Source organism: Lissotriton helveticus, chromosome 1_1, assembly GCF_964261635.1.
Source record: "Lissotriton helveticus chromosome 1_1, aLisHel1.1, whole genome shotgun sequence".
Taxonomy (NCBI): Eukaryota; Metazoa; Chordata; class Amphibia; order Caudata; family Salamandridae; genus Lissotriton; species Lissotriton helveticus.
Window position 1 is genome coordinate 1,585,516,472 of NC_136057.1, and position 13,674 is coordinate 1,585,530,145.

General features: G+C 43.1%; 1 protein-coding gene across 1 annotated transcript in view; it reads left to right on the forward strand.

The window, feature by feature from the left end:
* SOAT2 (sterol O-acyltransferase 2) overlaps positions 1–13,674 on the forward strand; it is a 463,801-nt gene that overhangs the window by 260,022 nt on the left and 190,105 nt on the right. The window contains exon 7 of the mRNA XM_078687322.1: positions 10,454–10,529. Coding sequence (XP_078543448.1) covers positions 10,454–10,529 — 76 coding nt within the window. The remainder of the gene's footprint in view (positions 1–10,453; positions 10,530–13,674) is intronic.

Genomic DNA, 13,674 nt, shown 5'->3' on the forward strand with positions numbered 1-13,674 from the left:
GAATACATAATTGCAACATCCGTGCAGGAAACAACTGATGTTAAAAAGTTACCTCATGTATATTCAAAAAACCGGGCAAAGGTAGCTCCGTTTGTCAAGCGTCTCTGAAAAAGGAGAATTGAAAGGATTGAAGTTCCGGATAGTTACACCAACTAAAAAAACAAGGGCTACATATAGATAAATTATCTGCACGTGTAATAAAGGCTTAGCGTGCGCATATTGAAGGCTTGCCGATGCTTAAGGAAAAACGCATTGGTCCATGACGGGGAACCGGAGGACTGAATCCCGCTATTTGAATGTGCAGAATTCCAACAGTTAATTACATGCATGTATAAATAACATTAACGACGTTTACTGCATGTTGTAATCAGATTCACAACAATTGCTAAAAACAGCCGGGCGCCTGCTGGGAGCTTGGCGTGTGCAGAGAGAGGGCATACCGCTGCTCAGGAAACGTCTCGGTCCATGAAGTGGAACCGGAGCACTAAATACTGCTGGTTAACCTCTTGAGCGATCATGACGAGGTCAGCTCGTCATGAGCCATGGCGCTCCGGTGCTCGTCATGCCCGCGCCTGTTACTTGGAACGCTCGCACGCTGGGCTGATTCCCCTGCTGTGCTGAATGTTCCATTGGAACGGGTGCGGTCATGCACCAGAGCGCCGTGGCTCATGACGAGCTGACCTCGTAATGAGCATGGGGGTGCTGTACGCGCCCCCCGCCCCCCAGCACAGCGGGGGAATCCCGCCAGCGGCGAAGGGGTTAAACACGCAGGTTTATACCAGTCAGTTACACACGCGTACGTGTCAAATTGCAGGTGCTGAGTATATGTTGGAATATGTAAGGGAAGAGAGACTATTAGAACGTGTGCCCTGCATGGAGGTTGCTAATTCACGATCTATTTCTGAACAAGTCTGAAAGAAAGAGATTTAATAATGGTAATACAAACAACTGCGGGGATAGTTTTGCCACAGTGCAAGTCGCACGGCTTTGGTATCTGGAGAATCTACAACAATGGGAAACGCACATCATAGTACTCGTTAGACATAACAAAGCAATAAATAATGATTGGGCGTATGTTTAAACATACATGAATACACATTACAATATATTGAGTCAGTGCCGCGATATACATGTTGTGCATCAATTGGGGAAAGACAAAAATTGAGGTTATAGGTTATCTACATTGAATCATAAGAACAAAATTCATTAGGACACAGGTGTCGGACGGAAGAGAGAATCACTGAAATCCACCAAGTGACGTTTAAAAAACTAAAAAGTTTGTTTTATATTGAGGCCTGACAAGCGGTAGAAAGAAAGCGACCTCCGTCCTGGTACAACAAACAAGTGGCAAAATATAAGCTAGTTCTAGCCATAAGCACCCAAGACAGGGTCCTAATTCAGGCAGCACAGGAGCCCATAAACAGGCTCTCAATGTAGCTAGAAAAGAGTAGGAACGGGGAAGGTGGGAGAGCCTCTTATCCGGTGCCAAGCAAAAAGATCATTGTGCCTTTTGGAATTTAATATCCTTTGGTTCCGGGGAAGGGCACTGTACTATACCGACTAATATTGCAGCGAGCAACTGGACAGCATACTTCACTGACTTGTATGTACTGCCGAGTGAAACTTTTATCTACCCAGTTAAATATTTGAGCACAGGGCTTGTAAGACAGACCTTTGGAAGTGTCTGGGAGGTAAATGATGGTAATGGGGGATGTCTGCCACAATCTCCTTAATTGGGAATGACCACAGTCTCTTTGAAATATCTGTAGCAGAAATGTGTGCAGCCATTAAGGGCATCGTTCCCAATAAAGCACCAGGATTGGATAAAATTCCAGAGGACTTATTCCCGGATGAGGCCGACATTTGGGGAGCCTACTTTTCACCATTGATCACAGCTTTTCTGCATGGGGCACCTCTGCTGCCGACATGGGCCGGGGCAGAAATTGTCCCCATTCATTAAAAGAGCCCCCACGAATTCCCCATCAACTACGGGCCTATTAGTCTGCTCAATAGCTCTCAAAAGCTAGTTTCCAGCATTTTACCCAGCAGACTACAGGATTGAATGGCAGATAATAACATCCTGTCTCTGTTGCAGGCAGGAGTTAGGAAAGCCACGAGTACCGTAAACCAGTTGTTCTGACTACTGATGTTAATCTGGAAAACTGTAACCCTGGGGAGAGGTCATCTGTACATCCTATTCGTGGATCTCCGCTCCGCCTTTGATTTAGTACCTAGGTCAACTTTATGGTGATTGCTGCAGGAGCTATACAAGATATTATAGTGAGGTTGCACAACAATAACTATGCACAGGTTTGATGTGGGAAGTCAGGTGGGCTTACAGAGCCATTTCTCATCAATAAAAGGGTTAGGCAGGTGGTGCGTACTTGCTCCCACGTTATTCTCACTCTACATCAATAGCCTTATAAAGCACCTAGATCACAGTGATAATGATGCCCCTAAATTGGAAGACATGAGGATTCCTTCCTGCCCTTATGTTTGCTGACGATACCCTCCTCATTTCAAAATCACCCATGGGCCTCCAAACATTATTGGACCACTTTAAACTTTTTTGGATAGCACAGGACCTTGAAATAAACGTGGCCAAAACCAAATCTATGGTATTTAACCCAGGTTGCAAATCCAGGGCAAATCCGACTTTGGCAGGAAAACCACTGGAGAGAGTGCAGACATTCACCTATCTGGGCTAATTAATAGAGCAGGGCGAGTGGCAAACACACATTATTGCAGCGCAGATTAAGACTAGAGCAAGTAGCAGAATGTATTACAAAGCTGGCCCATAACTCTGCCTTCCGACTGGCACAGCCAGCACTACAGGTCTATTACCATCAAGACCTGGGGATGGCCAAGTATGGTGCAGAATTGTGGGGCCACCTAGACTTCTCTTCGTTAGTATTGACAGAAAACCGATTCATGTGAACATTAGTAGATGTCCCTATAAGTAAGCCTTCATTGCCACTAAGGCTTGACTTGAGTTTTATACCCCTTTCAGACAAAGTTGGTCTGCGTCCCATTCTCTTCTGGAAGAGGATCTAGCCCACTCCAGAGCTCCACCTTTACTTAGATGGATTAGAAGAAATATTCAGGCTGGTGGGTTCAAGTAAAATACCTTGGATTAAGCATATGAAAGCCACCTTGGGGGAGATCGGGCTACCATCATTGTGGCGTGTCCCAAGGGGGGCTAGGTTAGTCTCTTAGAGTAATATTACATTTGCATATTGGCAGCACTGAAAGTCCTCAACACTCAAATATGCGACACAGCTCTCTGACCGATGCCCTTCTCTTAATTAAAGGTTAAAAAAACGGGGGGGGTAGAGGGATATGCTAGGTTCGCCCTCCTGTTACAGTAGTACATACAAAAAATCCAGGATACGGATAAAGAACCTAGCTGTATAGATGGATTTGCATCAAAAAGTGTTTGATGTGATCCAGAAAGGAAAAAATTTCCTTTCTTGAGTCCCCTCACTCACCAGGGTTTCCCCAGGGTGACATGCTTCATCATAGCGGCCATCCCAACCCGCTGCGGGTTGAGGTGTGCTGCGACTTTCGAGATACGTAGGAGCACTTTAGTGAGGATCTATGTGTAGTGCAGTGCTGAGTATGGAGTGGAGTGATTTAAAAATACCTAACTAGTGAGCGGAATAACTTTATTCTTGCTCCTAGCCAATATATTAAAAGTGGGGTGGTCTCTAGGTCAAACTGATATGCATTGAGTCAGGAGTCCTAGAAGAGTGCCAACATGTTTCGAGCTTACCTCCAAGCTCTTCCTCAGGACATCACAGGGACCAGCCCTGTAATTATAACTCCAAAATGTACAATATAAACAGTGATTATAAATGCTGGTTGCTAAGCATTAGTAGAGAAATACATAAGACATTTACTAATGTTCCGTAGTGATCTGTAATACAGAAAGAACACCAAAGTGATTAAAAAACACACCCTGCTTCTAGCAGGTCCCTTAAGGTAAAAACAATTCATTCTTTCCAGTGGTACTTATGGCGGACGTGTCATGCGTCAGGAATTTACTTGCATAGATCACAAAAGTGCCTGTAAAAAGAAAGATCATGCGCCTGAGAACCTGTAATAGGAAACAACGAAGTGGTGCGCTGTATCCCCTTTGTGATTTTAAGCGGGGACTTCCTTTAGGAAGCAAGACCGAAAATACATAGTGTCACATGGAAAAAATACGAAACTTAGACACAATTCACACAACATAAAACATACTTTTTAAAAGGCTTTGATGTGCCTCATGGTCATTACGAGGGATTTAGAGAGTTCAACTGGAATTCTAAAAGCGGGAGAGAAAGATTTGTTATTTCTCAGTTTTTTGCAGGCACCTGGGGTCTACTGTGGGTATAAAGCACAGGTTGGCCTTTGGTGGTTTCTGAAAAAGAATGGACTTACTTCCATTTCTGCTCTCCCGGCTGAGTACCTACTTCTGCTTCCCTCGAGACCGCATATTGGCGTGTCTGTGAAGGGAGCTCGTATATAAGGAAATGAAGCCGCCTAGTCATGTACTGACTAGAGCGGTAACCTTTCCAAAATGGCCGCCGGCTTTGGGCCAATGGTACATCCCTTTTGGAAGTGCTCCAGTCAACATTAAACAGACACAAGACGATAGAGGAGAAACATGCTTTGATTATAGATCCCAAGGTTCTAAATACTTTCTGCCGAATTCAGTGGTGACCGGGGTTTTTTTAACTGGTTAAGGTGTATAAAATCACTTGATTGTAGAGCGTTTTTATGACAAAGTGTGTTCGACCGGTTAAAAAAGTTTTGTCTGGATGACAATAGGAGTGCAATGAGAGGGGTTGTGTTTGGGATGCGACCGGGTTGCGTCATCCAATGGTGCGAAAAATTAAAGGCTGATTCACTAGAGATGAGATTTAACCCCACCACGTGAGGCACTTATTCCTGCTACCTAATTTTCAGACCCTGCCCCTCTGTTCTCTAGAACCTGTAGGGGCATATGTATCAAGCTCTTTTCCCGTTCGCAAACGAGCTGATTCTCAGAATCAGCCTGTTTGCGAACGGGAAAAGTGCTTTTGAGATGTATCATCCCCAAAGGCAATCGCAAAATAGGGAATCTCAAAATTTGCACTTCCCTATTTTGTGATTGCATTTAAGGAATCGCAAATTGCGATTCCTTAAATGCAATGTAGGAAGCACCCGAGTTGTGCGATTATGGCTTAGGAAATCGCAAATTACCACCAACTTCAGGTTTGTGGTAATTTGCAATTTTTTTGAAAAATTCACTTTTTTGCATTTTTCAAAGTGCCGTGTGGCGCACATACATGCCCTTAGGTCATGTATGTGCACCACATGTGCACACATACATATTTTCGGGGTACTACAGGGTGTCCTTTTGACACCCTTGCACCCTTGAAATTGCATTTGCAATTTGCAAGTACCTAATGGGTACTCGCAAATTGCTTCCCATTCATTCCTATGGGCCTCATGGCCCATAGGAATGAAAGGGAAGGTATTCCTTAACTGTGAATCGTAATTTGCTATTCGCATTTAAGGAATATGTAGGAATCTCAATTATTATTGCGATTCCTACATACATAGCATTTAGCGAGTCCTTAATAGCGATTTGCTAAAAATCGCTATTAAGGACTCGTAAAACGGCTTTTTCCTACATATGCCACGTAATGTTGTTCTGCCCAGCCTACTTAACCAGTAGGCTTCAATCGCTTTTACCAATCTGCCAGAATTTGGGGATAAGAGAATATGCCTTCCCCAAGGATATTAAAAACCAACTGTACTAAACCATTGGTTGTTGCACTCTCCTGTTGGCTATGTGGATAATAACGGCTAAAGTTAGCGCCTTAAACGGCTAAATATCTGGTTTTATTCTATTAATGTGCATACACATATCAAAAGTGTATTCTTAATGTTGTATTTTGTTCTGAACCCTTATTCTCTGTTCCCACCACAGTGTTAATGTTGTTTTTAGGCACATTTGGTTTTAGACGTTATATTTATTGCACTATGATTATTAATGTTTTATGATTGCTATTATGTAAATCGACAGCTATATGGTCAGAATATGCGGAGATAGAGGCAGATATTAAAATAACTGACACTTATAACACCAGTGTTGTGGTGTTATGGTTAGGTCAAATTTTGAATAGGAAATAAAAGTTTTGTTTTCTTATAAACTTGGATGCTGTTCTAAGAGGCTACACATAACTTTCTGAAAAAAGTACACCCACTTTAGGTTCTCCATGGTAAATTGTGTGGAGACCAGTAAAGTGGAGGCTTAGAAAACAAAGGAGGGATTGTTGTTGTATTTCCTAATCTAATTTTGATAAGATTTATTGCTCCACGATGCAGGGAAAAAAATTACGAAATGCTGAAATTACACAACATTTGGCAAGAAGGTAGAACTTTATTTAAAGAAGTGCATTTCCTTCGTTTGAGAAATTAGCTTTTAAAAAGGTGCTTTATTTGGGCATGAAGAGGTTACATTTTAGAGATAGCTAGAACTTTAATTCACAAATCCTCTGTGAATTTATGACTCTAATTAAAAACCCAACCCTCTAGGGACATGTCTGTTGTACTAACAAATTGAGCATCCTTTTGGAGAAAAGACAATCCCACGTAGTATTGTTGTGTCCACCATGGTATGGCTTTTCTCATTTGGCTTTTCAATTTTAAGAGGTTGTTGAACAATCCCTCTATTTGTAGCCCCTGTTTGATGAGTTTCCTCTTGAAAGGTCTCATGTGAAGGCAGATCTGTAGGATCAAAGGGATGCAGGTGGACATCATCCCTAAAAAAGAACATTAAGAGATGGACAGTGACTAATTTTTCTTTTTATAATTTCCTTGTCAAAATAGTTAGGCGTTCCACTCATCTTTAGATGAAATGCTTTGTGCAAAATGGTAAAAGGTAATCCTTCTGTGAGGGATTAAGGATGATTTCTCCTTAAGTAAGGCAAAATCTGCTGAAGAGCTGCAAGCAGTCCCTGGTAGACACTTTACTGGCTTTGGGGAAATTTCCTTTGAATAATCAACTGTCTAGATAGGGGGAAATGTGATGGCCTTGATTTCTAAGATGTGTTGCTACTGGAGCCATTCACACTGTGAATATCCGTGGGGTCGTTTTGGGTCCGAACTGTAGGACTTTGAACTGATAGTAGTGAACAGCTACTACTAATTTCAGGTATTTGCGATGATTTGGGTATATTGGCATATAAAAATATGCATTCTTTAGCACCAGAGATGTCTTGTAATCCCTTGTTTTAGTAGTTGGAGGATTTCTTGCAAAGTCACCATACAAAATATTTGTTTCTTTGAGACACTTAGATTCCGTAGATCTAGAACTGGCCTTCATTTTCCCAATTTCTTCTTTATAAGGAAAAGTGAGAATAATTTAAATACCAATTAAGTTACCACAACATCTTCAGTGCAGAAGAAACCAGCCGCACACCAGCAACGGAGTTTGCATTTCTTTATTTCAACCGGCGGCAATCCTGACATGTTTCGTTCTCTCTTGAACTTTCTCAAAGGTAACGCCGAGACTTCTCATTCTTGTGAAACCACCTTGCTTATGCTTTAATTGTAGATTTGTCCCCACCTTTTTTTTGGCTCGCTATGTCTTATGGTCTTTGTGGTTCACCTTTTGAATATATTTTTTCAACCCTCCATTGGGTAAATTTCGAAGTTCATTTTGTCCCGGTTTCTTGAAATGTAAAGTGCGTTGTGCCCCACGCAGCCCATTTTCGAGGCTGACTCGAGGTCCATACCAAAGTAGTCCTTGGCGCTCACCAGCCTTCCCTATTCGCTACCACGACACACAAAACTCTGGTTCACTTGCGGGAAGGCAACGGCGCTCTGTCTGGAGGTGCGTCGCTGCGGCAGAACCACGCCGCTACATATTACCACAACATCTTCAGTGCAGAAGAAACCAGCCGCACACCAGCAACGGAGTTTGCATTTCTTTATTTCAACCGGCGGCAATCCTGACATGTTTCGTTCTCTCTTGAACTTTCTCAAAGGTAACGCCGAGACTTCTCATTCTTGTGAAACCACCTTGCTTATGCTTTAATTGTAGATTTGTCCCAGCCTTTTTTTTGGCTCGCTATGTCTTATGGTCTTTGTGGTTCACCTTTTGAATATATTTTTTCAACCCTCCATTGGGTAAATTTCGAAGTTCATTTTGTCCCGGTTTCTTGAAATGTAAAGTGCGTTGTGCCCCACGCAGCCCATTTTCGAGGCTGACTCGAGGTCCATACCAAAGTAGTCCTTGGCGCTCACCAGCCTTCCCTATTCGCTACCACGACACACAAAACTCTGGTTCAATTGCGGGAAGGCAACGGCGCTCTGTCTGGAGGTGCGTCGCTGCGGCAGAACCACGCCGCTACATATTACCACAACATCTTCAGTGCAGAAGAAACCAGCCGCACACCAGCAACGGAGTTTGCATTTCTTTATTTCAACCGGCGGCAATCCTGACATGTTTCGTTCTCTCTTGAACTTTCTCAAAGGTAACGCCGAGACTTCTCATTCTTGTGAAACCACCTTGCCACCAATTAAGTTACATGCCTCATGGTTCTCCCACCAAAGCAGAAACAATACTTGAGACCCGGAAGGGGGAGGAGATTCGCTAGAGGTCATCAACAGCCATCTACGTGCCAATGATTGCATCATCCAAACCACTTTAATGTGGTTCCATTTCCATTCCACCATACAGGTGGCTAACTTTCTGAAGGGCTAGGGAGTGTGCCCTGACCGGCGGATCATTTGGGATTACTGTTTTTTTCAGGAGAAAAGCACCACCACTCTTTGCGCCTAAATTTCTTCTTGAAATAGGTCCACATATTGCTCCAGAAACACGTGTTTCAACCTGTACCTGCGGGCCCAAGTAGAATACAAGTGGCCTCATTAATAATATGAATTACTACTGCAATACTACTTCCTACAAAATGCAATTCACAAATCTACAGGTGAACATCATCACTTCATCTCGCCTGTCTTTCCTGTGGGGAGATTCTCACACATGTATGTTTAGTTCTTAGTAGTAAATGTGAGAGGGAGGGAAAGTGGATGGAAAGCGGGCACTGCTTACCACTTAAAGGGAGGGGATTTTGCAGGAGTAAGGAGGGGTTTAGGCAGGGCTAAGGAGGGGTGTAGGGAGGGACAGACACCCATCCACAAATAAGAGTAAGCCCATAGCTATTCATAAACTGCACTTCTAAAATTACCACAGCCAACAAGGGCTCAAACAGCAGTAAATGCACTCCAGCTCAGACCTGGAGTAAGCCCAGCACCAAACATGGCCAAATATTGGCACTGGAACAACCTCCCATAGAAAATAATTGAGGCAGGGACTTAAAATAGAACCCTTTAGGAAACAATGCTAAAATAGTGTACTTTGAATTTTCAAAATTATAAATAAATGCAATTTAATTTTGCAAAAATATTTATGAATACAAAAATGGTGTGATAAAATATTTTAATAACGTTTCACATTGATAAATAAATGTAACTATTTTTTAAAAAAAGTTAATTATTTAAAATTGATTCTATACGTAACCTTTGGTACGTTTTTATACAAAATTAATAAATATAAATATTTTACTTCAGAAAGGTAGTTTTCGTCAAATACAACTTTAAATATATTTAAATTAAATAAATATTTTATTTGGAATTAGGTTGAGTGCTGTAATTTTTTTTGTGGTCTACATTTAGTATATATATTTACATATATGTGTGTGTGTTATTAATTTTCATTACTATAAAACATACAAATACTTTTATTTTATTTTTTCCCTTTAATAAACTTTTTACATTTTCTCTATAGTTAACCACAGAGAGACCTCTCACCTGGTGGTGGAGAATTCCACCTATGTGTGAAAAGTTACTAGTAGTAACTGTACACCTGCACATTTGGCTCCACCCTGTTTCATGAGGTGGAGACTTGTAAGTCTACACAGTTTAGAATAGACAAAAGTAGAAAAAGAGTGCGTTTACTCCTCTAAATATTCTCATATGTTGATTTACCTTTTTGAATAGGCCTCATAATTGCAGAAGCTGATGATTAAAGCCATTATTCAACACAACTGCAGTCACTAACGCTTAAAGAATTTTTTGTAATTAAGAAATAGGGAGGAAGCCTATAATACAATAACTGTTTCTAACAGCATTGAGTAGGAAAACTCAGCCATATTCTAGTGGTATATCACTCAGTCAGACATGGATCTTGCGGTCAATCGTCTTTGCGGAACATGGGCCTTTATTTCGACAAGTACTGCTACGTCTGAATTATGGCTAACTTTCTGTTTTCCCAGCAAATAACTTTTCAATAAAGGTGAAAAACGCTTAATACAAAAGGAATGTGAAAAAGGAAGAGAAGTACCAACTCAGGAAGTAATTGGTCTGGCATAGCTCTGAGATGCACAGTTTATGAGACATTTCTTATTTTCTGCAGATTCGATTCCTGATGAAAAGCCACTCCTTCATTAGAGAAGCTGTCCCCGTGGTCTTGCGCACAAACCTTGCGGATGGTGAGTTAGTCTTTGCTCAGATGGTTACTAGTAAAAATTCAAGACCAGAATTGTATGGAGCTATGTTCGCAGGCCTCCCTTGAGAGGGTATACATGGTATTTCCTTAGTATATACCTCGTAACTCGTTGATAGATGAAGGGCTAACACAGTTTAGATCCTATGAATGAGCACTGCTTCAACACTGCACTGAGGGCCAATGAAAGGATTTAGAACTAGTGTGAGATGTAAAGATGGGTATAGGACAGACAGGGGGCGCGACCTGTGAGGCCAACATGGCGGACGTAAACTTGTTCTCCTGATCTAAGCTGTGCATCCCAAGTGCATTTTAGTATTGGCTTTCAGCACATATGGTAGTCCTCAATTCTGGCAATCCACCTTCCTCGAAGAATAACTTATGACAGTTCATGTACAATTTGGAGTGGCTGGTCGTTTGCCATCTGCCCGGTTTTGTTAACTACTGTCCACAATCTCGCCCTCCCCTCCAACCTAACTTCTACTCCATAGGGGCCCTAGGCAACACATACAATCATGACAGGTGATGTCATCCATTCCATGACTCAATCGTGTGGGGTAAGCTTCTCTTTACAAAACTGATGGTTGCTTCGAATTTCAATTCATACACATTCATATCCTGTACTATTTGAGGAATTCCCACAGATAGCAGGCGCTATAAGATTCACTCCTATCTTAAAAGTAGGGGGACACAAATAGCATTCCTACAGGAGACACATACCACTACATCTGAAGGGTTCAGACTTAAAAAAAGATGGCAGATTCAAATTTCTGGTTCCGTGAAGGGATCATTCTATGTGAAAGCCACCATCACCGCCCCCAAAGGCAGATATGCAGAGGTGCTGGGTGGTTGGTATATATGCCCCAACTCAGAACAGTCAGCCTTCTTAAAGTGACTTTCAAACTCATTAGCGATTTGGGCCAACCTTCACTGTGTGTTTGGTGGAGACTTCAATGCACCATTCTCGGCAGATCACATTCACCCCTACCTTAGGCCCAACTACTAGCAATGTCCGCTACTTTATTAATTGACTAAATAACTGGTCATTAGTAGTGGAGACAAGGAGACAACACACCTCAGGTGCTGACTATACTCCTTTCCCTCTGCCCCCCCCACATGACATTTATGTCAGCCTCAATTAAATACTATGTTCAATTCGCATGCGCACAACATTTTTTAACTTGGATTACCTGATCCGGTCCATATCGGACCATAGCTTACTTACTACCTCACTTCTACATGCCACACAAGCAATTCTTATAGCTTTGGTGACTGGAATACTCTGAATTGTCACACTTGTAGGAGTGTGAGGATTAGTAGTTCTGTTGGCACTGTCATTGGCAGCGCTGGCAGGGGCAATGAGTGGTGCATCCAGCAGTGGCCTCCTGATCACAGCCGTGTCACTCATTTATTTTTTTCACAAAGTAAGCACTGCTCCCATTCCCACATGGCACCTCCTGGTTACAGCCTTAGAGGATCTCCCATTTTGAGAGTCATTAGCATCCTGTATATGAGGTCAGCAAGAGCTCCACTACCTATTGCACAACCAAATGGGATACCTTTGAAGTGGTTATCCAGGGCTACTGCATACACAAGACTTAGAGTGCTCGCAAGTCACAAGAAAACAACCTCACCAAGGCCAAAGAAATAATTAAAGACATCAAATATCTGTTAGTTGTCAGTCCTGACCTCCGTCCTGCACTGCACTCAGCCTGCTCTTGAAAGGCCTTCCTTCTCAAGAGATGCAGATGCCTAGACTAATCCTAAACACACAAGATGATGGACGGAATGTTGCACAATGGCAAAACATTCACCCCCAGTCACAGATCTGGGTTTAATACACTGTCAAATTAACCTGACCTGGACTGCTGGCTTGCGTTCACTAAGATGGGAACGATGACGCCTTGGGATCAGTATACCTGAGCTGCTTTGGAAGTGAGCTCCGCCTGGATCGGTTGGCCCCTAGCAAAATTGTAGAAGGTGGATTAGCAGGGGAGGTGGCTGAGGAAGAGCGCTCCGCTTGGATGCTTGCAATAAGTGGATGCGGTGCCTGGTGGAGGAGGCCTGGGCTGGCACTGCTTCTGCGGAGCTGGGGTGCCGGGGTGGCACCTGTCTGGTGCCACTAAGGGGGTCTGTCCCACCCTCCACAGAGAGGAGCTTAGATTGCAGCCCCCTTGCTGAGCCTGCATGTGAAATGCCATCATAGCGGTGGCTACTGGTGTTGGCTGAGGCTTTACGGACTGGGGGAGTGGCAGAAAAGATCATACCTGCCACATGCCTCAAGACACTCACTGACCCCCTTCCTGTTCAGGCGCGAGTTTCCGGCTGTGGACACCAGCAAAGAGGACACTTGTAAGATGACACGGGGATCGTGGGGTTCCCCACAATGGGCTCCACTCTTTGCAGTTCAGGATTGACATTGCTGGGACTGGCCAAACAAATGACCAGAGCACAACGCACCACCATGGGTAAAGGTGGCCACAAACGGGCCAAACTGCAGTTCGACGCAAAGCAACCTGTTGAAGGGTTTGGGTGCCCTGAGGGTGGCTGATGCTGTAGATGAGGACACTGACATAAAATCACTCCTGTTACATATGCAAAAAGAGCCTCACCTCAATAGGCAAACTAGACATGCTATCTGCCAGAATGGACAAGATCTCTTCTAAACTAGACAGACACGAAAAACAAATTGTGAATGCTGAGGCCTGATTTTCAACACTACAGGATGGCACGGCGATTGTGCCAAGCTCCTCAACATGCCAAAAGTCCTTAAGGTCATACAGGCAAAGAACGAGCAGCTGTAGGCTAGGTCTCACCACAATAACCTCTGACTAGTAGGCCTGCTGGGGTACACCAATACTAACAAGATGGAGGAGTACAAAATCTCTTTTTAAGTCTCTATTTTAAGTAGACTGCATTTCACTCTTTTTTGTTGTGGGAAGGGCGCATCACTCCCTAGATCCAAGACCCCTCTAGGAGCTCCAATGCAATCTATAATAGCAAGGCTTTACAATTTCAAAGACCCCAACACTGTTCTCCAGTTGGCGAGAAAGCAGTGCAACCTTAGCCACGAGGGTAATACCCTCTTTATCTTCTGAGACTTCAGCATAGCGGTCCAGGAGGTGAGGCAT